The sequence below is a fragment of the Canis lupus genome, chromosome 36 (assembly GCF_003254725.2).
Source record: "Canis lupus dingo isolate Sandy chromosome 36, ASM325472v2, whole genome shotgun sequence".
NCBI classification, from domain to species: domain Eukaryota; kingdom Metazoa; phylum Chordata; class Mammalia; order Carnivora; family Canidae; genus Canis; species Canis lupus.
In genome coordinates, this window is record NC_064278.1 from 15,361,680 (window position 1) to 15,385,974 (window position 24,295).

The window sequence follows — 24,295 nt, forward strand, 5'->3', positions numbered from 1 at the left end:
TACCTGCCAGGGATCTAAGTTCACACTGGCACTGATGGAACTTCACAACAGAGGTTATTCCATTTGATACTTAGGCTGACTTTCTCCTGCCCGCCTTGCATGCTGGTCACCACTGGCTACTGCTCAAAACTCAGGCCACCCTAATCACCCCATGCTGTCATTGCTTATCCCATTGTTTTCTGGGTTTCCTCTCCTCTGAGTTATCCTTTCTACTGGCCACCATTTCCCCTGAGGTCTTGAGTGGAGCCCCATCAGCAGGACCTTGGGGTGGAGGAGAGGTCAGGGATAAAATCCACATCCTGCTAACTTGCCATTGCTATATATGTTCCCTTCAATCATCCTTTGTTCCCGCTGTTTACTGACCATATCCTGGTCACTTTACATTCAATGAGTGTTTGGGTGTTTATCATCTTCTCCATTCCCAAATCTCACCACCATCTAGAGAGATTTTTCCACAGCCATCCAACCTATCCAATTCCTACACTTTACTGCTCCTTACCCCTTCACACCAATTACCTTCATCTCTTTTCCACCCAGGCATCTAATTCCGTGGCTAGAGTGACCCATCAAGAGCAGTTCCCCATAGTACCACCGCCTCTCCTTCCAGCTCTCTCACCGCTGTCTCAACTGATTTTCCACTGTCTCCCAAGCTCTGCTGGTTTCCCTTCTACCTGCCTAGAGTTCAGTTACTCTGACAAACACTAGGTCCTTCCGCCCACCATGTGGAATACCCAAGCTGCAGATTAGTCCTTCTTCCTCTGTCCTACCCTTGCACTGTAAAGATTTATTGCTGAAAAGCCTACCCAGGCAGTTTTGTGCCAGTCAAAAATAATCATCTCCCATCCTAGCTGGGCCTATAATGCACCCCAAATACCAGTCCCAGACCAGGACCCACTCTCATTCCATTCTGCATCCATTTCAAGCTTTTTCCACTCTTCTTCAATTCCCCTACTCTTCCACTCCTCCCACCAATAAAGTGTAGGGGAGCAATAGGCCATAACAAAAGGGGCATGGCCTTTGGTGCCTGTTGAATCCTGAGTTCTATCTACTCTCTGCTTCTCAGATGAGTAAACTTGAATAAGTTTGAGTAACAATCTTCCATACTAAACCAGTGTGCAAATATTTTATGACATTTGTATGTGAGATTAAGCAGTAGGCATCAAGTTTGGATATTTTTACTGAACTATTTAAAATAAACCCCTCATATCCATTCCCAGAGACCCATAACTCTAATCAGTACTGGGTTTCCATGATTTGAAAGTCATGTTCACATAGTCACACTTACATACCTAAGAAAACTAAAAGCTTGTGGGAGAACTGTCAAAATTAGCCTGAGCTCAACCAGAATACCTTAAGAACAGGATTTATCCATGCCTTACACCCACAATGTTCTCTCTCTCTGGGGATTTGTATGTCTCTTTTTAAATTCTGTTCTTTGTGACTGGAGCTTTATTTAAAACTGTATTTCTGATAGGCTGGCCAGTAAGATATAAATTTATCCAAAGTTTAGGATAGGATAATTAAAAATCATTGAGATTCAACTCTGAGAATTGTGCATTTCTGCTGGTCTGGGACCACCTTGATTTCTACCTGAATCAGCAGCCAGTGTCATCACCACCCCCCTCACATGACTCTAAATCTGAAAGAGTATAGTGTCCTAGATCTTTCCCATTACTTTTTCCCTAGCCCAGGCATCTAGAACCTTGCCTAAAGCTTCATGAGGATAATTTTAGCTACTGTTCATTCTTAACAATATTGGGAAAGTACATTCACCATCCAAAAACAAATACAAGCCTGAGCTGTTTTCCTTGCACTGGCTGCTTTGTACTCAGAACTAAAGATATCCTGAAGATTAATGTTAAAACCATACAATAATGAGCTGGAATGCAAATTCCTCTTATGAATTCAACTATAATATTAGAGATTCCTACAATAAGAATAGCAGCTCATTCTAAATTAATATCGTAATACATCTTAAAGTTCACATTGTAAGTTGTCTTTGTTCTGTAAGTCTAACAATCTATGATCAAAAGAAATAAAATTCTGTACTTTAAACATTTTTTCTTTCTTACATATGTAGTTAAGGAGGAGAGGCACCCAAAAGTCTAAAAGGAAAAAAGGAGAGAGGCAACTTAATAACATAAGCCTGGTCAGCGACCAGATATATGCAATATGTGATATCTATGACTGCCAAATCTTTGTACAGATTATTTTAGAATGACCTTAGAAAGTGAGTCCCAGTTTGTTTTTAAATTTTCATTGTGTCAAAAATTACAATTTAAATTATCAACTTGGAAAAAATAAATAAATAAATGATCAACTTGGTCACATCCTAAGTAAAGCTATCTGGTTTTCTCCTTTTAATTACGGATCATACTATAGTGTGTAGAATACAGCTAAATGTGTTATTTGGTGTGAGCCCTGCCCCTACACTTCAGGCTTCACACATGCCCATTGCCTCATTGTCCAGCATGGATGTTCTGATTACTAGCCACTATCACACCATTAGAGTTTCCTGGGCTGGTCCCAACTCAGGCATCAGTGAATTGTCATTATGGACAGAGATTGATCTGAAAAATGTGGCTACCTGGCCCAGCTCTCAAAAATGAAGGACCCACCTTGAAATCAATGTTCATGTTTGTTTCTTCAAGAAGGGGTCTTTATGAAGTTTTTTTTTTTTTTTCTTTTTTTTTAATCCAGCTTTGACAGCCTCTTTCTTTCCAGATGGTGCATGGAGCCAAGCCTGTCAGAGACCCTTAGTCTCCTGCTGCCTTTTAATGCTGGTCCTTGATTGCTAATGACCCCCAGCTGGACTGGCTCCCCAACCCATTTAACCCCACTCTGCTGGGTCCCCATCTCATGCAGGGTGAGAAGCAGTGAGAGCTGGAAGTGGGAAGGTGCCAAGTCAGCCAGGACCTCCCGCCCTTTGAGAGGTAGTGGCGCGTTTCCCGGCGCCATCACGGATGTCCAAGATCACTCCAGTAGAGCACTCCTGTTAATATGATTTTCCCTATATTGTCAGATAAATGCTACCAGGTTTCAGATCATTAATATTTTATTTGACTAAGCCAAGATAACAGAATACCTGAGACAGTGTTTTCTTTAGGGTCCAAGGGATGAGAACTGCTGATATAGATCCCCTAAAATTTGTTAGTTTGGAAACTTAAAATTAAATTCACTGGAACTGTCATTTAAGCCTGGTCAAACTAGTGGTTAGAGCAGCTCAAATGTGTCAGTATACAAAGTCACTGCAAAGAAGCCTGAGTGAAAATGATAATTAATTTCCTTGTCAAGGCCTAAATCATTGTATAACACAGGAGATACCCATTTTCAGATATGCTGGTAACAACTGTATTTATTAAGCTTGGTTTGTTTTTTTATGACATGCTGGAAAGTGCTTATAGCTATACTAGCCAAGTGACTCAGAGATGTGGGATTTAAACAGAAAAAAAGGTTGATGACATAAATTTGTTGAGAGATCCTGAGTCCTATGGAGAGACAGACTCATGTCACTTATGACCTTCTCATGACAAGATAACCTCCCATGAGAGTAAAGGGAAAGGGAGGGTATGCGAAGCCGTCAATCTGTATATTGTTTCCATAATGGATTTTCATTAAGCTCATCTCAGATTGTAAGAAAACAAGGCAAAGAAACTTAGTAGTTCTAGATGACCTGGAAGAAGTAGAGTCTAAACTCTTCATCAGAGCAAAGAAATGAGACCTCTGTGTCTCACTACTTTTATAAATCTTAAAGGTGTACTGGATAGTTAGACCAAATTTAATTTACAGTGTACTAAGGAAATTTTTTCCAAAGTGAAGCACAGAAATAGGACAATAACCCAAATTAGTTATTTTCTTCTTAATTTTATTTCCCCCAGATACATCCTATTTTATTGGTTTCTGGAAATTGAAAGAACCAGAGTAATCTAATTTTTCATCACTAGTACTGCATTGATTCCATTTTTGCATCTCATTAGTTTAATGCAAACAAAAATCAGACCTGTGATTTCATTCGGGTCTGTTATTCTATTCACATTCTTTACAATTTCACACACAGTTGCCAATCATTTGTGCATATACTCTCCCCCAAACCAAGTCCATCAGGCTAATGACTATTCACTACATGAAAAATATCTTAGAATTTGTGAACCCGTGTAGGTGTTTGTACAGCTGTACAGTATTAACCTGTACATTATAGTTTTTGTTCATAGCTGGGAAGGCTGGGTGAGATTAAATGTTGTCTTTTAGTCCATCAGTAATCAAATGACCAAGAAAGGGGTTCGGATGAGCACCCCCTTGTGCAGCATTGTTCTCTAAATGAATTTAAAGAGCATCCTATTATGATGAAGTTCTGGTATAGTTACAGAGAACTTTTCATCCTGAAGCCTGATTGTATTTTGATTGGTCTTCTTTAAATGTCTTTTTTTTTTTAATTTTTATTTATTTACGATAGTCACAGAGAGAGAGAGGCAGAGACATAGAGGGAGAAGCAGGCTCCATGCACCGAGAGCCCGATGTGGGATTCGATCCCGGGTCTCCAGGATCGCGCCCTGGGCCAAAGGCAGGCGCTAAACCGCTGCGCCACCCAGGGATCCCGGTCTTCTTTAAATTTCAATGAGGCCAATAGGGTCAATAGTATTTATGTCCATTTTGAAAATGAGTGGCTGGAACTCTGCAATCAGAGCATCTTAAAGTTGGCAGAGATCTTAAAGAGCCTCTTGGCTAACAGTTTTCTCTTTTCCTGCTTTCACACAACAAACTCTCATCGAGCACATCTTGCACTACACACATGCACTGGCACACTGGGAAGGAGCATGACTTCAAGGATAACAGCTAGGGTCTCTGGGCAAGAACATGTGCAATGTGCCACGCCACCACCCTTTGTCAAAAAACCAATCTGTCAGTTCAACTCCTTGTTTTACATACAGATAAAACATGACAGCCAGAAAAGTAAGCAGTTCACCTGGGTCACAGACTAGTAAATTCCAGAAATTAAACTATGCCCAGGCCTTCTGACCCCAAGTCCAGTGTCGGTTTCTCTACTGCTGACCTGCCCTTTGCGCACTAACAGCAAGAAGTGGAACCAGGTCCCCAACTTAGAGAGCAAGGCAGAGCTGGAGATGAATGCCCCAGGATCCCCTGCCATAAGGAATCAAAGAACCAGTCACAATTAGTTTACTAAAACCAGCACTATCTGGTGTCCCATATCCTCAAGCATTTAAAATGTCGTTCCAATCTTCAAAGACATTCTTTCGTTCCATTTTTATCTGCTTTTACCCAGGACATTGTTTCCTAGCTCCCGACTAGTTCACTAGGTGATTTGCATCTCATTAGGAGCTCCAGAAATGACATCTCCCAGCCTGCCGCCTGGCATTGTGGGCTGCTAAGCATCAGATCAGGTCTTAGATTTTTTTCATGTTGACACTTTTGAAAAAGCTGAATTAATACTGTTTTTCACTGGGCAGAGATTGGGTGGCCATTTTGGCCTTAATTCCTGCCCCCAGCCCCCAACAGGGCCAAAGTTAGGGAACAGCCATGGTTAGGGACAGTACAGACGAAGTCAGTCATCTCCACAGGAGTCAGTCATCTTCCACAGGAAGACACCTGGCTAGAAGAGAATATTGCAAGACCTCAGAATAAGCAGTTTAAAAACTCCTAAAAGCAGAGAGATAGGACATGATACTAACATGTATATTCTGAATATACTATGCAAAGTAAAGCTAAAAGAAAGAAACCAACAGCAACTCATTGCTGATTCTGTATTACTAATTCTAAGCTTGTGCCTTTTAAACATATTTGACTAGTTCCAACCCTCCCAACACCCCAGAACTTTTGCCTACGTTTATGTCTGATTTAAAAAGAGTTTAGTAGGTCAGAATGGCTTTTCAGCTTTGTCATTCATTCATACGAAAACCTGCTGAAGAGCACTGAGCAACATCATACCTCTGGAAACCAGAGATAATGTTTCCATGGTCAGCAAAATTGTTCTCTTGGAATAAGAAAAATAATTTTCCCAGTGTCCAGGGAAATTAGCGTTTTCTTGGAGCTCAAGCCATCTGATGCAACTTCCAGTGCAAAAGCTAATACCAAACAATGCTAGGAACCCTCCTGGAGCTGCTGCCCAATTGAAACTTCTCTGACCCCATGCCAACTTTTTAAGATGGCAGCTAGTTGATCTGCAAAATCAATCTAAGTTTTTAAGAGAGGTTTAAGCTCTTAGTTTTTCCAAACCTGGCTATAAGTTAAAATCATCTGGAAGGGGATTGGGGAAAAGGGGTGGTGGGGTGGTGGGGTGCTGTTTTTAAAAGCAGTAATACTGGAGTCCTCCTACCCTTGACTAACTGAATTAGAACATACAGGGGTAAGACCAAGACATCTGTATTTTTTATAATTTCTTCAGAGGATTCTAATGTGCAACTAGGATCGTGAACCACTTCCACATAACAAAAATTATGATAACCCCTTACGAGCACCTACTCTGCCTCGGGTGCCCAGGTTTTCTCTCTTCATACATTATCTGACATATTTACCACAACCTTAGTAGGGTTGTCATCATCACCAAGTTCAGACTCTCTAATTAAAGTGCTAGAGGTGGGATTCATGCTGTACTTTTTCTAAACCTTGTGGGGTTTTTTCTTCCACAACACTGATATTTCTCAAAGTGTGGGACATAGGCCTCCAGTGGTCTGCAAATTGATTTTAGACAGTGTGTGGATGTAACCTTAAGTAACACTGAATCATGTAAAAGAAGGTTACTCCTTCTTCAATTCTATTTAAAGTCTTCATATTGAGGAGAAAATCGTAGCTATATTAATATGTCTTAAATTCCTCTCACACTTACCTCTCTTTTTTTAACAAGCCTTCTAAAGAAGCCCAGAACATTCTGTTGGAAACACAATCAACAGAAACCAGTTCAGGTGTGATAGTACTGTTTTGTTTTCATTGTATTTACTTTATGATTTACTTCTATTTGTGGCAAATGACACTGGCTTTCCATTTAGTACACCAGTGAATAAAAATTCATTTTTAAAGAAATGTGTTTAAGTAAGAAAAAAAAGTACTTGATTTTAAGAATGCTACATGAAGAATAGTTCAGGTATCATAAATATAGCAAAAAAATGGTGGATGACGACAGAAGTTTGAGAAATGCTTTGCTACAGTATGCTAATTTTCAAAGGAGGTCTCTCGACACCTGTTAGCCAGTGGGAACTCTCATCTATCATCCCATCACAAACAGGCAGGCAAAGCTTGTTCCATGCAGGTTAGGCCCAGCCAGGAACTATGAACTTTGCTACTGCTTTCAGCTCCAGAGGAATCCTGAAACACAGATGGTAATAAACAGGGAGAGGGAAAAGCTAGACAATCCTCCTTTCAAGTAATCAGTGAAATGCAACTCAAAATACAAATGATGTGCCATTTTTCACCTATTCAGTTATCAGACTTTTTCTTCAAGATGCTGTCCCACGCTGGTGAGGGCCTCCAGAAATGGACAAATCTCAGGTTCGGGTGCTAGAAGTATATTTGCTGTATACTTTCTGGATGGCAATTGGGATGAATCAAATGGCCATAAATCATAACTTATAAGAATATATATACCTTTTAGCCAATAATTCAACCTCTAGGAATTTATCTTAAGAAATTAATGTAGATTATTATCAAAAACCAAACTATGATATGTTCCTTATAATACTGCTTATAGGAAAACATTGGAAACAAATTTCATGCTCAATATAGGAAATGATATAGGTTAATCATGCATCATTCATTAAATGAAATACCATACAACTATTAAAAATGATCCCATTTAAACCAATCAGGAAGACAAGAAACTGGTTCCAGGATTTACTACTATTTTAAGGATGGGGTCATGGGATGCAGAAAAAAGATGGACTTTTTATTGCTTAATTTATTTGAACATGATGTTCATTTATTACTTTAAAAATGTAACTCAAGGGCACCTGACTGGCTCAGTAGGTAGAGCATGCAACTCTTGAACTTGGGGTTGTAAGTTTGAGCCCCATGTTTGGTATAGAAATTATTTTAAAAACCAAACCTTAAAAAAATGAAACTCTCAAAGAAATGTACTATTTTTCAAGTAGGTTAATATGGAAAATATGACTTTCTTGTTAAGTAGGGGGAGAAAGCAGTAACAAATAAGTGACTGAATTTTTTGTTGTTAAGAAAAGTGAGGGGCATCTGGGTGGCTCAGCAGTTGAGCATCTGCCCTTGGCCCAGGGTGTGATCCTGGAGACCCGGAATCGAGTCCCACCTTGGGCTCCCTGCAGGGAGCCTGCTTCTCCTTCTGCCTGTGTATCTGCCTCTCTCTCTTTGTCTCTCATGAATAAATAAAAAAGAAAAAGAAAAGTGAATGCAGGGATGCCTGAGTGGCTCAGTGAGTTAAGCATCTGCCTTCAGTTCAGGTCATGATCTCAGGGTCCTGGGATTGAGCCCTGCCACTGGCTCCCTGTTCAGCAAGGAGTCTGCTTCACCCTCTGCCTCTACCTCCTGCTTGTGCTTGCTCTCTCTCAAATAAATAAAATCTTTCAAGAAAAAGAAGAAAAGTGAATGCATAGTCCTAGAAAAATATTGAAAAGATATTAAGAAAAAAATACTAATCAACTTTGTTTTTAAGAGGCTGGCTTCATCTCTCTCCTTGGTAGACTAAGTTTCCCAGAGATGTCCTAGGATAGGAAAGGCCCTCTTTCCTATTGGAAGCCTTGGCAATAATATCTTGATTGACAGAACCAAAGAGTGGGCCACATAGATGGAACAGATCTTAAGAATAGTGAATGGTCACTATGCATTCATTCATTATTTGTTAAGTGTGTGCCAAGCCCTGAGCTATAAAATAGTTTTAGGGGAAGTTATTTCCACTTCCCTAGCTAGTAAGGAGAAGATTTCACATAGACAATTTATAACTCCACCATCTTCCGCAGGCACTAATTTAACTCAGGGATGTTTTCTTTGTAGCAATTTTGCAATTTTGAAGAAGATTGTTCATGACATAACATGGCAACTGGGAAAATTTGTAGCTTTCCTTTCATCTTAGAAAGGAAGATCTGAATTACATGCACCCCAGGAGAAAATCTCTCTTTCTGGTTGTGTGTGTGTTTTACAAAAGCCCACTGAATTCCTTAGTCCCTCCTGAAGTTAGACATGGTGAGGTGAAAACTTACAAGAATGTCTCAGTGAAAGAACAAGCATCATTGTAAAGGCCCTGGCCTAACTTTGGGATTTTGAGTCAAAAGACCTGAATTCTAGTCCTGTCTCTGAAGGGAGACCAGCAGAAGGGCCCTGCTCCCTGGGCTCAGACGACTTAGATATAAAAGGAAGGGGGCTAAACCACAGAGATTAATCATCCTTTATGTCATAGCTTAAACTTGAAAATCTGAACTCCCAGGGCATCATATCTTCCCTCCTATTCCCTGTCAAGGCTCCAAGCATCCCCAAATAGCCTGTGCCTCGGGGTATATCAGAAACAAGCGGTTTACAACATGTTGAGAAGATTCTTCCATAGACAGCATTCTTAAGGTAGTACAGATTATTGCAGACTCTGCCAGTGTGATTCTTATTGGTAAGGAAAGATTTCATGTGATCTAGTATAGTGGCTCTCAACCCTGGCTGTACATTATAACCAATCCAAGGAAATTTTTGTTTTTAAATATCAACACCTAGGTCCTGATCTGGGCACCAGCATTTCTAAAAACTGAACGACTGGTGTAACGTAAAGAGAATGACCCACAGGAATTTGCAATTGAATTTTCAGTTATACTTTGCCTCTAACATGCTTTGCAATCCCTTATTCTCCCTGTGTCTCTGTTATCTCTTTGGGATTAGTGTCCTTTCCAAAATGAGATGAAATGAAGATAAAGCTACTTTGTAAAACAAGATTTGATACATAAAAATGAAATGGTAAGTAGAAGAGCCAGAAAAAAGTAATCTCATTGGAGGCTATTTCATTAAGTGTCCACTGGAGTACCATGTGGCATGATCAACCATCACTGAGGAGAAAGATTATCCAGCTGACAGCTAGGCTACTGTCCCCCCCCCCCCCAGTTGCCCTGAGAACTTTGGTAATAGAAATGATGTACCTCCCTTTATGCACAGAGTTGATAGAGCTCTGTAAGTTATTTGCATAACTCTAATGCTATTTCATGCTCCAGGGATATATCTAGTAACCCCATATGGGATTTGCCATCTGTAAATCTAGAACACTGAACACTGTTTGCTTCAAGGGGATGTTTTACTTGGCAAGTCACCCTGGGAATGCCTCATCCACAAAATGGCAATCAGATCAGCAGTCTAACCACTCAAAACATATTCCTGCCTGCTGAGGGCCCACCGGGAGGGTACATAGGACTGTGGTTCTCCCAGTATGCTCCTCATTTTCCTCCCAGGAACCCTGCCCACTGCCTGTCCATTCCTTAGGGGTCCAGAATCCATACTGTCCCATCAAGCAGGGGAATATTTGGGCTGTATGCCCCATCCTACCCTCCTTTGCAGTTATCCTTTCCTCATTTGATCCTGCTAGAAAATTGATCAGAATGGCACATTTGTAAAGGGTGAAAAAAGTATTTGTAGCCAAAATAGCTGTAACCCAGCAAGTCAGAGTGAGGAAATAGTTTCCTTCTTCATCTCTGAGACCCTAAAAGGAAACAAAAGATCTTGTTTGTGACTTGAAATTGTGCTTGAATTAGGGTTGCCAGATTTAACAACAACAAAAAAGTACAGAACACCCAGCTAGATTTGAATTTCAAATGAATAACTGATCACTTTTTAATACAAGCATGTCCTGAATATTGCACAGGATTTTATTAGATTAAAAAAAGTATTGGTTGTTTATCTGAAATTCAAATTTAATTGGGTGCTCTGTATTTGATCTGGCAACTCTAGTGTGGATATACCTGCATGTTCAATAAAGAGAACTGAAATATGAAATCTCCAAACCAGTTGTTTGAAGTTATGTAACGATGCCATCAACTGAATTCAGCTGTTTGTCTCTCACCAAGGGCTTAGCCAGTTGTGCAGCCACACAGTGTGATGATTTGGGGTTAGGGAGCAAGGAGTATGCCTGTCCTGGTGCTCCTAATTGAAATGCCATTTACATTTCCTGCATTTTGCAACAGATTTATCTCCAGTTTACTATAAAGTTCTGGGAAAACTCAGAAGAAAAAGATGTGTTCAGGTCTCAAATATGAAATAAAGAGGCACAAGGGGAAAAGGTGGTGCAGGGATTCTTGAAAGGGAAAGAGACCTATGTTAAAACATACTCATGGCATAAGATACTTTCAAAAAGCTTTGTGAGGAAGTAGCACGCAGAGTACTGCAAATGGGAGAGTTTGGCTTGGCTTACATAGAAATAGGCCACTTTCAGAATATGAACATCACTGTCTTCAAATAACACATAAACTAATGTTTATCTTCAAACTTGAATTGCCCATTTTGTCTACATAAACTAGTCAAACGAACTAGTTTGGCAATTGCCAGATAATCCTATTGTTTTGTATCTCTTATAAGCAAACTATTGGCTCAGAAGTCAAAAAGATAAGGATTCCAGCTTCCACTCTACCACGTTTGAGAGTTAGCTTTCTTAGCCATGGTGTCTTCATCTATTGGAAGAAAGAATAATTTTTGTCCTACATTCCTCATTGATTTCTTTTAATTTTTTAAAAGATTTTATTCATTCATTCATTCATTCATTCATGAGACACACAGAGAGAGAGCCAGAGACATAGGCAGAAGAAGAAGCAGGCTTCCTGCAGGGAGCCCGATGTAGAGCTCTATCCCAGGACCCTGGGATCACACCCTGAGCCAGAGGCAGATGCTTAATCACTGAGCCACTCAGGCATCCTGATTTCTTTTAATTTTTAAAGAAAAAAATTCATGATGAACTTCTCAGTGTGCATACATATTTTTTATAATAAATTTATTTTTTATTGGTGTTCAATTTACCAACATACAGAATAACACCCAGTGCTCATCCCGTCAAGTGCCCCCCTCAGTGCCTGTCACCCATTCACCCCCACCCCCCGCCCTCCTCCCCTTCCACCACCCCTAGTTCATTTCCCAGAGTTAGGAGTCTTTATGTTCTGTCTCCCTTTCTGATATTTCCCACACATTTCTTCTCCCTTCCCTTATATTCCCTTTCTTTTTTTTTTCTTATATTCCCTTTCACTATTATTTATATTCCCCAAATGAATGAGAACATATAATGTTTGTCCTTCTCTGATTGACTTACTTCACTCAGCATAATACCCTCCATATTTAGAGTTAATACATGTTCTATATGCTGCTTTGTATTTTTCTTCTCTTTCTGGATTTTGAATTTTTATCTATCAACAGCATACCTTAAATTTATCTTTTTTGTGCTTTCATGGTATGATATTATGTTCATATCTCAGAGTTAACTTCTCCCTAGTTATTAAATATTTATCATGTTTCTAGCTTTTTTTTCCTACTACAAAAAGTGTTATCATAACCCATCTTCATACACATTGTCTTTTTCTCTCCTTCTGGTTTTCTTCATTAGGACATGTTTCTTGGAACAAGTTGCTTAGCTTTCATTATTTATTGTCAAGTTGCTCTTCAGGAGAGATGGAGCTTATGGACTCATGTGTATGTGAGGCCACTTCCACATTGTCTTTTGATCTTTGATTTATCCTAATTAATAGAAAGGCAGTAGTAGTTGTTTTAGTTGAAGCTCTTTGTCAGGATGGCTAAGTATTTTTCATTATCTCATTTCATTAATTGTATTTCAACATGTTATAAATATTTCTCCATCTTTCTCTTGCTTCAGCCTTTCCACATTATGGATAGTGGACTTTCCTGTGTCTATGTTTTTAAATTTGTTTTTATCTTTCTGTTGCATTTCCTTTCATCCTAGTTTCATTACTGTCCATCATAAGAATATTGAACTCATCCTTGTCATTAATATCTTCTTGCATAGTTAATTAAGATAGTCTATTTCATTCCCCTTTAAGGCTTTTATAGGAATACTTAAAATGTTTAACTATATAAGTCATCTGGAATTTATTGTGGCCTGCAAGAATCAAAAAGCATATTGAGAAAAGTAAACAATTTAGATTTTTTTTAACTAACTTGAGTCCAGCAGCACTCTTATGATAAGTCACTTTTTTTTTAAGTCACTTAACCTCTTAAGACTCTGTGCCCTCTACTAGACTGAAAACAGGGATCTTATCTTACTTCTATTTGTTTTTCCCCACAGTATCCAGCAAAGCACCTTACGTATAGCATAAATTTTATAAGATCTATACTCAAGTCATATTTTTGCATATAACTATCAAATTGTTCCCACACCATTTATTTTTTTAAAAGATTTTATTTATTCATGAGAGACAGAGAGAGAGAGAGAGGCAGAGACACAGGCAGAGGGAGGAACAGGCTCCATGCAGGGAGCCTGACGTGGGACTCGATCCCGGGACTCCAGGACCATGCCCTGGGCCGAAGGCAGGAGCTAAACCACTGAGCCACTCAGGGATCCATTTATTTTAAACAATGACTCATTTCCCAAATATTTGTTTGGTTGCTTATTATTGATCACATATCAGTGATACTCAGACTTGTTCCAATAGCAAAACACTTGGAAGTTATGGCATTCTGCAGAACATCATGAAACATGGAGATATTTAAGTTAAAATAATGAAAATTAAAATTTGATGCTATATCAGATACCAGTTTACAGTAGATTCTAGTATACTATAGATACCATCAGACACCAACAGTTGTTTTTTTTTTTCTTAACTTATGGGAGAATTGTTAAAATTGAGAAAATTCTACCCAATAATTTAATTCCTACTAAGAATCTGGAAAATAAACACCCAGCCATGGAAAAGCAAGTTCATCAAGAGCAAAAGTTGAGAGCCACATCTTATATTAAGCATACCCAGTGGAGAATATAAATAAAAGCTTCTGATCAAATGTGAACACTACATGAAGTCCAGCTGAACTGGGCTGAACTCCAGCTGAACTCAGAAACTATTTAAGATCAGTCTTTTGCATTTCCAAGGTTGGAATTCCCGTAATATTAGGAAATCTAAGGGAGAATAGATGTTAGATCCCCAGTGTGTGTTCACACCAGCAACCTTAACTCTAGACACTTCTATTCATTAATCTATAAATCAGAGGAGATGACACAAGGTACCTTATATTCTACCATATCACAGCATATGGATTTCACAAAGCAAGCAGGAGATAGGTATGTTGGAACTATTAGAAAGTACCTATTTCCATTTTGGATTCCTTGTACTCTGAGGACAGTGCTAGCGCAAGAGCTGAAATTCCTGTCCTTTGCAAAGATTTCCTGAAGATGTGGGCAGGGAAATCTTTAAAGACTACTGGAGCCCTCTGCAAGCAACGTCATCGTGCTGTGCTAATTAATATGTTTTCACAGAGCTTACTTTTACTTAGACCTCAGCTTCCAAAAAAATAGTTTCAAAAAAAATAAAAATAAAATAGTTTCTTGTTAGAAAGACAATATGCTATAATTTTAAAAAGAACACTTCTAGAACAAGAGGTAAGAGTCTAGGGTTGCATCCTCACTATGCCACTTCATCTGGGATGAGTCATTCAGCATATGTGGGCTCAGTTTTTCTCCCCCTGTCCCCCCAAAAATGGGTATTTAGAATAAATGATTCCTAAAGTCCTGTATGGTTCTTATAGTCTTATTCAATACAGATGTGTTCCAGTTCAAGAAAAGTAAAGATACAAAACTTCACACTTAGGAAACTGATAATTTGCTATTCAGAATGGTCCATGCTCAGTCATTCTTTACTTAGAAAACTCCCCCCAGAATTTCCCTAAATAGTAAGAACCTCTAGTAAATCAAACTATGATTCCAAGGACAAATCTCCTTGGAAGAATATGCTGTACATACAGTAGAGGAAAGTGCTATCTTTTCTCTGGACAATGAATGTCACAATATTCATGAACAATATTCTGTGGCAGCTCTGGGGTATGTGCATGTGTGTTGGCAAGAGGTTAGAACTGCTAAATCCTGATTCAGATATAGTGCCAAAAGGACAGCAGATTCCATGAAAATCATCTGCTTGGACGGGAAATAAATCATGACTTCATTGGACACGTGGTTTTTTAATCTCCAGTTCACTCTTGGTCCAGGGTTCTGAAATCGGGACTAATACGGAGAGGCTGCTCTGTGAAATCATGCAATTATCTTTTCCCCTTCTCCTTTACACTATCTCCAGAGATTGCATGGATCAATGGTATTGTTCAAAGCATTTCAGTAAATACTAGTTCAAGCCATTTTCCCTCCGAAATGTATCCCACCAAAAGGTTTGCTTCTCATCTACCCAAGAGTGTGTGTGCTCCAGATGTCTTTGAACCCTCACTGTAGGATGTGGTGCAAACTATCCCAGATTGCCTTCATTGTCCTGAGTTATCCCACTAAGATAGGGCTCTGTACTCTACAAAGGCTGACCACCAACCTCTACTTCACCAGCATGGACAAAGCAGTTTGTTTTCTGTCACTCTCGACAGCTGATTTAGCTAAGAGAGACAAAGGCAAAGTTAGAATGGCCCTTGTTTTTACACTTAGCAATTCCTATTTGTGTGCATGTGTTTTAGGATGACATCTCTGCCAATATTAGCAGAGTTCCAACATACCTATTAAAATGGGACACAGTTTCCACTAAGTGCATTTATGTAAAGAGCATTTTTTTCCCAAATTTTCCCAATACCTCGGATGGTTTACAGTAAAGTTTTGCTGTCTTATCACAGTTTCAGAAAATGGTCATATACAGAAGCAACGAACACCTCGCCGAAGATGTCAGCAGCCCAAAATGTTGAGTAGCCCTGAGGACACCATGTACTATAACCAGTTAAATGTGAGTTCAAAGTGGCCATAAAGCTGTTTCACTGGCTTTGTTTCCAGTTAATAATTCTGTTATTAATACCTGTTCCAGCCCCTCCAGCCCCACCCCCACTCTCTTATGCTCTCTTCTTGAACATGTGCTTAGGCTCTTTATCTGTTGCTTTCATGTCAGGATGTCTGCCTTCACGGTGAATAATTGATGTGGTTTATCAAAGACGAGCAAGATGCATGCTTCATCAGGCTCACTTGAGCCCTTTGATCAAAAAAATTATGCTGTGACTTCTGATATTATCAGCATCTGCTTGCATTCAACACAAAATCACTTTGAATTAAAAATTAACGACTTGCTGCTTTGCTTTGACTGTGTGTTCTTGGCCCTCTCCACAGGGAACTCTAGAATATCAAGGGAGCAAGAGGAAGCCAAGAAAACTTGGGTAAATATCTGTCTTCTTAGTTCTAAGCAACTGTAAACAGAAGGGGTCCTTTGTGATATTACAGAAAATGCAAAACTTTCCAGAGAAGCTTCTAAAAATATGCAAATAGGGATATGGCCTCTATTATTGACATTGGAAACTACTTTTCACAGTAGCAGCTATATAAAACTTGAATCTATTCTGTCCGAAAAGGCTGAAATTGCCACCTCAAGGCAAATGTTATTTCTCACAATTATCCCAGGAAATTGTGGTTTCCCTTATAATTGCAGATGTAGCAGATTGTATAAAACTCTCCCACAAATAAGAGCATTGCACACAGTGCAAATAGGCCTCTTCCCACATCACCCTGCCCCTGAGCCTTAAAGGTACACAAAGGAAAATCTCCCCCAGTGGTTAGACAGAGGACACTGTCTAAGGAGTTTGTGGCTCATCTCATTGTTAGCCACGCAACTGAGAATATAGTGACACAGGTTACTGGTACTAGTTTGAGAACCGGAGGAGGGCAGGAAGGGAACATTCTCATCTAGAGGGAACCAAACAGGGACAGACCAGTTAATTCAGGCAGACAAGTTGTAATATGATCACAACTTCCAGACACCACTAAATTGAGCCTGTGATCAGCCTGTGACCCGGAGGTGAAAGGCTTTGTGGATCAGACATCAGTTCCTCTGTTCTAGGAGACCCTGAGCTACTTGCCCTAAGCTGTCCTTCCCTTCCATGGGGGAACCCAACCCTGTTCTTAATATTCACACAATTTCAACTGCTCCAGTGATGACTGTGGCCTTTGTCCGCTTTTTCTGCTAAAAACTCTTTTCTTTGTTGCAGCCAGATCAAAGTGCTTGATGGGGAAGATGAATATTACAAATCCTTGTCACCTGTGGACTCTATTCCCGAGGAAGACAGCCCATCCTGCCCTTTCTTTTCTTCCTCATCCTCGAAAGGAGCATCTTTTGCTCCACACTGAGCTGAACTTCCTGCGCCCCATGTCTGTTGAGGGTAAGAACAATCATGATAATCAACTGATTGTCATTTAATAAGAAAGTACTGCAATGGGGTCAGCTTCTTTGGACCGGTAGCCTGGGTCTGAGCCTTACTGAATAATGTTCAGATTCCTAACCATTTCTCCTACTCATTGCCCTCCCCACATCTGCAGTGCAGCCTGAGCTGGGCAGTTTTCCCTTTTCTCATCTCATGGGTACCTGTGGGACCCTGAACACGTCTCAGTGCTGAACACTACAGCAGGAAGTGTCATTTGTGCCCTCAGTGTCTAAGAGGGTAACAGATAATGTCGCCATAAGCCATTCATGAATGCTGATATTTATTTTTCCTGCCACATCAGGCCATGCAAAGTTTGCCCCTGCAAAAATCCAGGCCTCCCTTTACACCTCACTTCTCTCCTGCATTCCCCTCCTCCTTTGAGAAACCCTTCAGGCCTCTTTCCAGAGTCAGAGTTCTGCAGCTGAGTGTCCCCATCCTGAGGAAGTGCATTAGTCAAGGTCTCCAAGGACAGGATCATTTTTTGTGTTTAGGAGGAGAGGCCTAAATCTTGCTGTAAGGCAGATGAACCCCTCTCTTGCTAAAGCCTTTGCCTCTTTACTCCCATCACCTTAGGAGTGGAAAGAAAGGAGTTAGAGGGAAAGAAAATTTGGACCTGCCATAGTCTATTTCACATGGTTTAGTACATTTCCATTCTCTGGGAATTCAGCAGTGTTCACTAGGCTATGAGTGATTGTAGGCAACGGATCTTGTCTTGCCTTACTTTGTGAGCACAGAGCCTACAGTAAGTAGTTCCTGGCACAGAATGGACATCCAGTAAATGCCCTTAAGTGAATGGAGAACTTCACTTAGTCACACTAACATTTGTGACAGGTAAGTATCTTTCAGTTCTGTGTTCTACATGATTAATCACTTTTTTTTTAAGATTTTATTTATTCATGACAGACACACACACAGAGAGAGAGAGAGAGAGAGAGAGAGAGGCAGAGACACAGGCAGAGGGAGAAGCAGGCTCCATGCAGGAAGTCTGACGTGCGACTCGACCCCGGGCCCCCAGGATCACACCCTGGGTTGAATGCAGCGCTAAACCGCTGGGCCACCAGGGCTGCCCAATTAATCACTTTTCTTACACCATAAGCTCTGATTTTTCACTCCAGGTTGGGCTAGTCCTATTATAATAATGTTATACCATTTATTATAATACTCAATATGAGTCAATACAACAAACATCTTTTGAGCAACTACTCTATGCAAAACAATCTATGAGATTGCTGTGTGATGTGAAAAGCCCTATAAGACCTTTTCTTTAGAACAGATGTTCTCAACATTTTTTTTTTTTACTTTAAAATGCTTGGCAAATCAGACATGTGGGAGTACCCAGATTTTGAGAAAAATTAACTAGAAGAAATAGAAAAAAAATCATTATCAGTTATAGAGGGGAGAATTATGTACATTTTATAAAGATAAAATAATGAAATGAGGCATTTAAAGATCTCAGAAATTATATTTTATAAGAAAAAGAAATAGAAAAGGCTAATTATTCAATAGTTAAACTTTACTTTTTAAAAAAAATAAACCTTGAATTTTTTCTCCTCACATATTCACCCCAAAGGTAATGTTTCTTAAGATACACAAATAGAGCAGAAGAAACACAAATAAATTTTGTTATTTAAAAAATATCTAGTATAGGGGCACCTGGGTGGCTCAGTAGGTTAAGCATCTGACTCGATTTTGACCCAGGTCATGATCTCAGACTCCTGGGATTGAGCCCCACATCAGGCTTCCTGCTCAGTGAGGAGTCTGCTTCTCCCTCTCCCTCTGTCCCTCCTCCCTGCTCATTCTCTCTCTCTTTCTCAAATAAATAAACAAAATCTTTAAAGAAATACCTAGTGTAGATTTTTAACATTTTAATATAAGTATTTTAGTTTTGTAGTATAGTCATACAGCATAGTGGTTCAACAGTTTAATGCATAATGCAATGTTTACTACTCTAAGTGTAGTTACCATCTGTCACCATACAACATTATTACAGTATTTTTTACTCCATTCCCTGTGCTTCACTTTTCATCTCTGTGACTTATTCAAAACTGGAAGTTGGGCTGCCTGGACGGCTTAGTTGGTTAAGTATGTGACTCTTGATTTCAGCTTAGGTCATGATCTCAGGGTCATGAGACCAAGCCCTGCATTGGGCTCCATGCACAGCATGGAGCCTGCTTAAGGTTCTCTTTCTCCCTCTGATCCTTCCACCTCCCCCAAAATCAGTCTAGAAGTTTGTTATCTCTTAATCCCCTTCACCTATTTCCCCTATCCTCCCACCCTCCTCCTCTCTGAAAACTACTCGTTTTTTTCCCTCTATTTATGAATCTCTTTCTGGTTTTTGTTTGTATGTTTGTCCATTTGTGTGTTTTGTTTTTTAGATTCCACATGTAAGTGAAATCATACAGTATCTGTCTTTGATTTATTTCACATAGCATAATACCCCTCTCAGTCCATCAATATTGTCACAAATGGCAAGACCACATTCTTTTTTATGGGTAATATTCCATTATGTGTATGAATATGTATTTATACACACACATACACTACATCTTCTTTACCTATTCATCTATCGATGGATGCTTAGGTTGCTTCCATATCTTAGCTGTTGTAAATAATGCTGCAATAAACATAGGAGTGCATAGATCTTTTCAAATTGGTGTTTTCATTTTCTTTGAGTGTGGAATGGAATTACTGGATCATATGGTATTTCTATTTTTAATTTTTTGAGGAAACCCATACTTTTTTCCACAGTGTTTGCACCAAATTATATTCTAGGCAACAGTGCATGAGGGTTCCCTTTACTCCACATCCTTTTGCCAACTCTTGCTATTTCTTATCACTCCATTCTGACTGGTGCAAGGTGATATTTCTTGTTTTGGAAGTTTTACTCTTATCATTGACTTGTCTACTTTTGATTTGCTAATATTAGCTGTTTTTCAAACTGTTGAGTAAAAATTTGTCTGTGTACAATGTAATAAGTATCTGCCTTGTCTCTAATTAAATATCTCCAAAATCATCTCAAAAAAATTTCCATAAATAAGTCAAAAGGAAACAAATAATTATAAAATTATTATTTAGAAGCTCTGCAATAATTAGTCGTTGCTACAGCTATAACTCCTAACAGTAGTTCAGAAATGAGGTTCTCGGGATGCCTGGGTGGCTCAGTGGTTGAGCGTCTGCCTTTGGCTTGGGGTGTGATCCCAGGGTCTGAGGATCGGGTCCCCCATTGGGCTCCCCATGGGAGCTACACCATCTACATATTGTAGATTTTATTCTTGGACTGGTCATATTGTCACAAACTCAAGAAGTAAGTCTTAAGTGAAGTATATGAGAATGATGCAACCTGGAATCTCATAAATGTCCTGTTAGATTTATCAATGTAATATGCACATAGCAAAAACAAGACAAAAATCAAAGAGTGTAAAGGGTTTATAATGGAAATTGATCTTCTTTTCCCTGTCCCTACTTTAGTCCCTCCCCCTAGAAGCAACCATTTTTTATTATTTCTAATTCTAATTCCCTTACTGGTTTCCATCATGTGTGTGAATAATTTACTTCCATCTTCTTGGTTTATCATTTTCAATAATATTTACTCTCCCCTCTATGAAAGATGGGCACTTATTTCAATTCTATCTTCATTCTCATACTTCTTCCAGTGCTTACAATTGCATGTTTTAAGTTTTTGTTGATTACCTTTTACACTTTAAATTATATAATTAAACACCTATTTTTGTATGTCATTCACTTTAGAAAGTATCTCTGCAAGGATACCTGACATGAAGAAAACCAACAAGCTGAAAGATACTATCAAGACAAAATAACTGACCCTGGACAAAATAGAAATCATCCTAGGAATAGAACAATTTTTAAAAGCTTCACTGCAAGCCCTTGGTATTCATGTTGTGAGCTGCTGTTTTTCCTTAGTTTTGGTTCATCTGCAGATATGCCTCCATCTACTTTAACTTTCTTTTTAAATGTCATACAAATACAGAAAAGGACACAAATCAGAAGATTCAACTTAATAAGTTATCAAAAAGTGAATATCCATGTAACTGTCCCTACCTACAGTCAAGTTATCTATGTAACCACTCCTATAGTCTGAAAAATTATTAGAAAGTAATGTTCCAGTGGAACATTGTCAGCATGTTAAAAGTCTCCCTCTTGTCCATTCACAATCACTCACCTCCCCAAAGACAAGCACTCTCATGACTGTTGTGGTGAATACTTCCCTTGGTTTTCTTTATAATTTTACTACTTATACTGTAGTTAAATTTTGCCTCTTACAGTTAAGTTCTGGGAACTTTATATAAATGGAATCATGTAGTATATAATCTTTAGAGATTTGTTTCTTTTATTCAGTGTTACATTTATGAGATTCATCTGTGTTGTAGAATATAAATGTAGTTCATTCATTTCCAAGACTATTTAGCATTCCCGTATATGAATATGGCATAATTGACTTAGCCATTCTGCTTTTGATAGACAAATGTGAATTATTTCCAATTTGGGGTTATTCTGGACATTGCTACTGTGAACATTGTTGTGTGTTTCTTGATGTCTATTTGTATGCATTTCTGTTGGCTGTGTTCCTTGGATTAGGATTGCAGAGTTCTAAGGTACCTATATCTGCACTTTGGTAGGTGATATAAAACTGTTTTCCTAAGTGATTTTACCAATTTACAGTCACACCTGCGACATAAAAGAGCTTCCATTGTTCCATATTCTGTCCAATGCTTTTTATTTTCAGTCATCTTCATATGGGCACTCTGATGGGTATACATTAGAATCTCACTGTTGATTTCTAGCTTACATATTTCTGATTAATAATGATATTGAAGTCAATCCCATTTACAATTGCACCCAAAAGCATAAGATACCTAGGAATAAACCTAACCAAAGATGTAAAGGATCTATACCCTCAAAACTATAGAACACTTCTGAAAGAAATTGAGGAAGACACAAAGAGATGGAAAAATATTCCATGCTCATGGATTGGCAGAATTAGTATTGTGAAAATGTCAATGTTACCCAGGGCAATATACACGTTTAATGCAATCCCTATCAAAATACCATGGACTTTCTTCAGAGAGTTAGAACAAATTATTTTAAGATTTGTGTGGAATCAGAAAAGACCCCGAATAGCCAGGGGAATTTTAAAAAAGAAAACCATATCTGGGGGCATCACAATGCCAGATTTCAGGTTGTACTACAAAGCTGTGGTCATCAAGACAGTGTGGTACTGGCACAAAAACAGACACATAGATCAGTGGAACAGAATAGAGAATCCAGAAGTGGACCCTGAACTTTATGGGCAACTAATATTCGATAAAGGAGGAAAGACTATCCATTGGAAGAAAGACAGTCTCTTCAATAAATGGTGCTGGGAAAATTGGACATCCACATGCAGAAGAATGAAACTAGACCACTCTCTTTCACCATACACAAAGATAAACTCAAAATGGATGAAAGATCTAAATGTGAGACAAGATTCCATCAAAATCCTAGAGAAGAACACAGGCAACACCCTTTTTGAACTCGGCCATAGTAACTTCTTGCAAGATACATCCACGAAGGCAAAAGAAACAAAAGCAAAAATGAACTATTGGGACTTCATCAAGATAAGAAGCTTTTGCACAGCAAAGGATACAGTCAACAAAACTCAAAGACAACCTACAGAATGGGAGAAGATATTTGCAAATGACATATCAGATAAAGGGCTAGTTTCCAAGATCTATAAAGAACTTCTTGAACTCAACACCAAAGAAACAAACAATCCAATCATGAAATGGGCAAAAGACATGAAGAGAAATCTCACAGAGGAAGACATAGACATGGCCAACATGCATATGAGAAAATGCTCTGCATCACTTGCCATCAGGGAAATACAAATCAAAACCACAATGAGATACCACCTCACACCAGTGAGAATGGGGAAAATTAACAAGGCAGGAAACAACAAATGTTGGAGAGGATGTGGAGAAAAGGGAACCCTCATACACTGTTGGTGGGAATGTGAACTGGTGCAGCCACTCTGGAAAACTGTGTGGAGGTTCCTCAAACAGTTAAAAATATACCTGCCCTACGACCCAGCAATTGCACTGTTGGGGATTTACCCCAAAGATACAAATGCAATGAAACGCCAGGACACCTGCACCCCGATGTTTATAGCAGCAATGGCCACGATAGCCAAACTGTGGAAGGAGCCTCGGTGTCCAACGAAAGATGAATGGATAAAGAAGATGTGGTTTATGTATACAATGGAATGTTACTCAGCTATTAGAAATGACAAATACCCACCATTTGCTTCAACGTGGATGGAACTGGAGGGTATTATGCTGAGTGAAGTAAGCCAGTCGGAGAAGGACAAACATTATATGTTCTCATTCATTTGGGGAATATAAATAATAGTGAAAGGGAATATAAGGGAAGGGGGAAGAAATGTGTGGGAAATATCAGAAAGGGAGACAGAACGTAAAGACTGCTAACTCTGGGAAACGAACTAGGGGTGGTGGAAGGGGAGGAGGGCGGGGGGTGGGAGTGAATGGGTGACGGGCACTGGGGGTTATTCTGTATGTTAGTAAATTGAACACCAATAAAAAATAAATTAAAAAAAATAATGATATTGAGCACATTTTCATGTTTAAGTGGTCATTTTAGATATCTTCTTCTGTGAAATGCCCATTTTTAATTGGGTTAACTATATTTTTTCTTTTAATTTGAAGAACTGTGTTATATATTGTTAGAAGTGTTGCAATATTTTTTCCACTAGATAGTTTGTCCTTTCATTCCCTTAAAGTATCTTTTGATAAAAAATTTTTATAATGTTAACATAATTCAATTTATCGGTCATTTTCTGTTTGATTAGTACTTTTTTATAGCCTATTAAGAAATCCTGTTTAGCCCCCAAAGTCATAAAGGTACCCTTAGGATTTTCTGAAGGCATTATTGTCCTGCCTTTCATATTTAAATCTTCAACCCA

At 39.0% G+C, this 24,295-nt stretch overlaps 1 protein-coding gene across 13 annotated transcripts in view; it reads left to right on the forward strand.

Annotated features, from left to right (window-relative positions):
* MYO3B (myosin IIIB) overlaps window positions 1-24,295 on the forward strand; it is a 427,138-nt gene that overhangs the window by 384,868 nt on the left and 17,975 nt on the right. For 3 of the 13 annotated variants that reach the window (XR_003141433.3, XM_025460118.3, XM_025460119.3), the window contains exons 34-36: window positions 15,754-15,860; window positions 16,235-16,281; window positions 17,107-17,277. Coding sequence is in view for 9 of the 13 variants with exons in the window: in XM_025460118.3 (XP_025315903.1) it covers window positions 15,754-15,860; window positions 16,235-16,281; window positions 17,107-17,245 (293 nt within the window). In the remaining 4 variants the exon portion in view is untranslated. Of the gene's footprint in view, window positions 1-6,859; window positions 6,918-15,753; window positions 15,861-16,234; window positions 16,282-17,106; window positions 17,278-21,066; window positions 22,479-24,295 lie in introns of those variants that run through there. The other 10 variants (XM_025460117.3, XM_049106167.1, XM_025460125.2 and 7 more) reach the window with 7 other exon arrangements.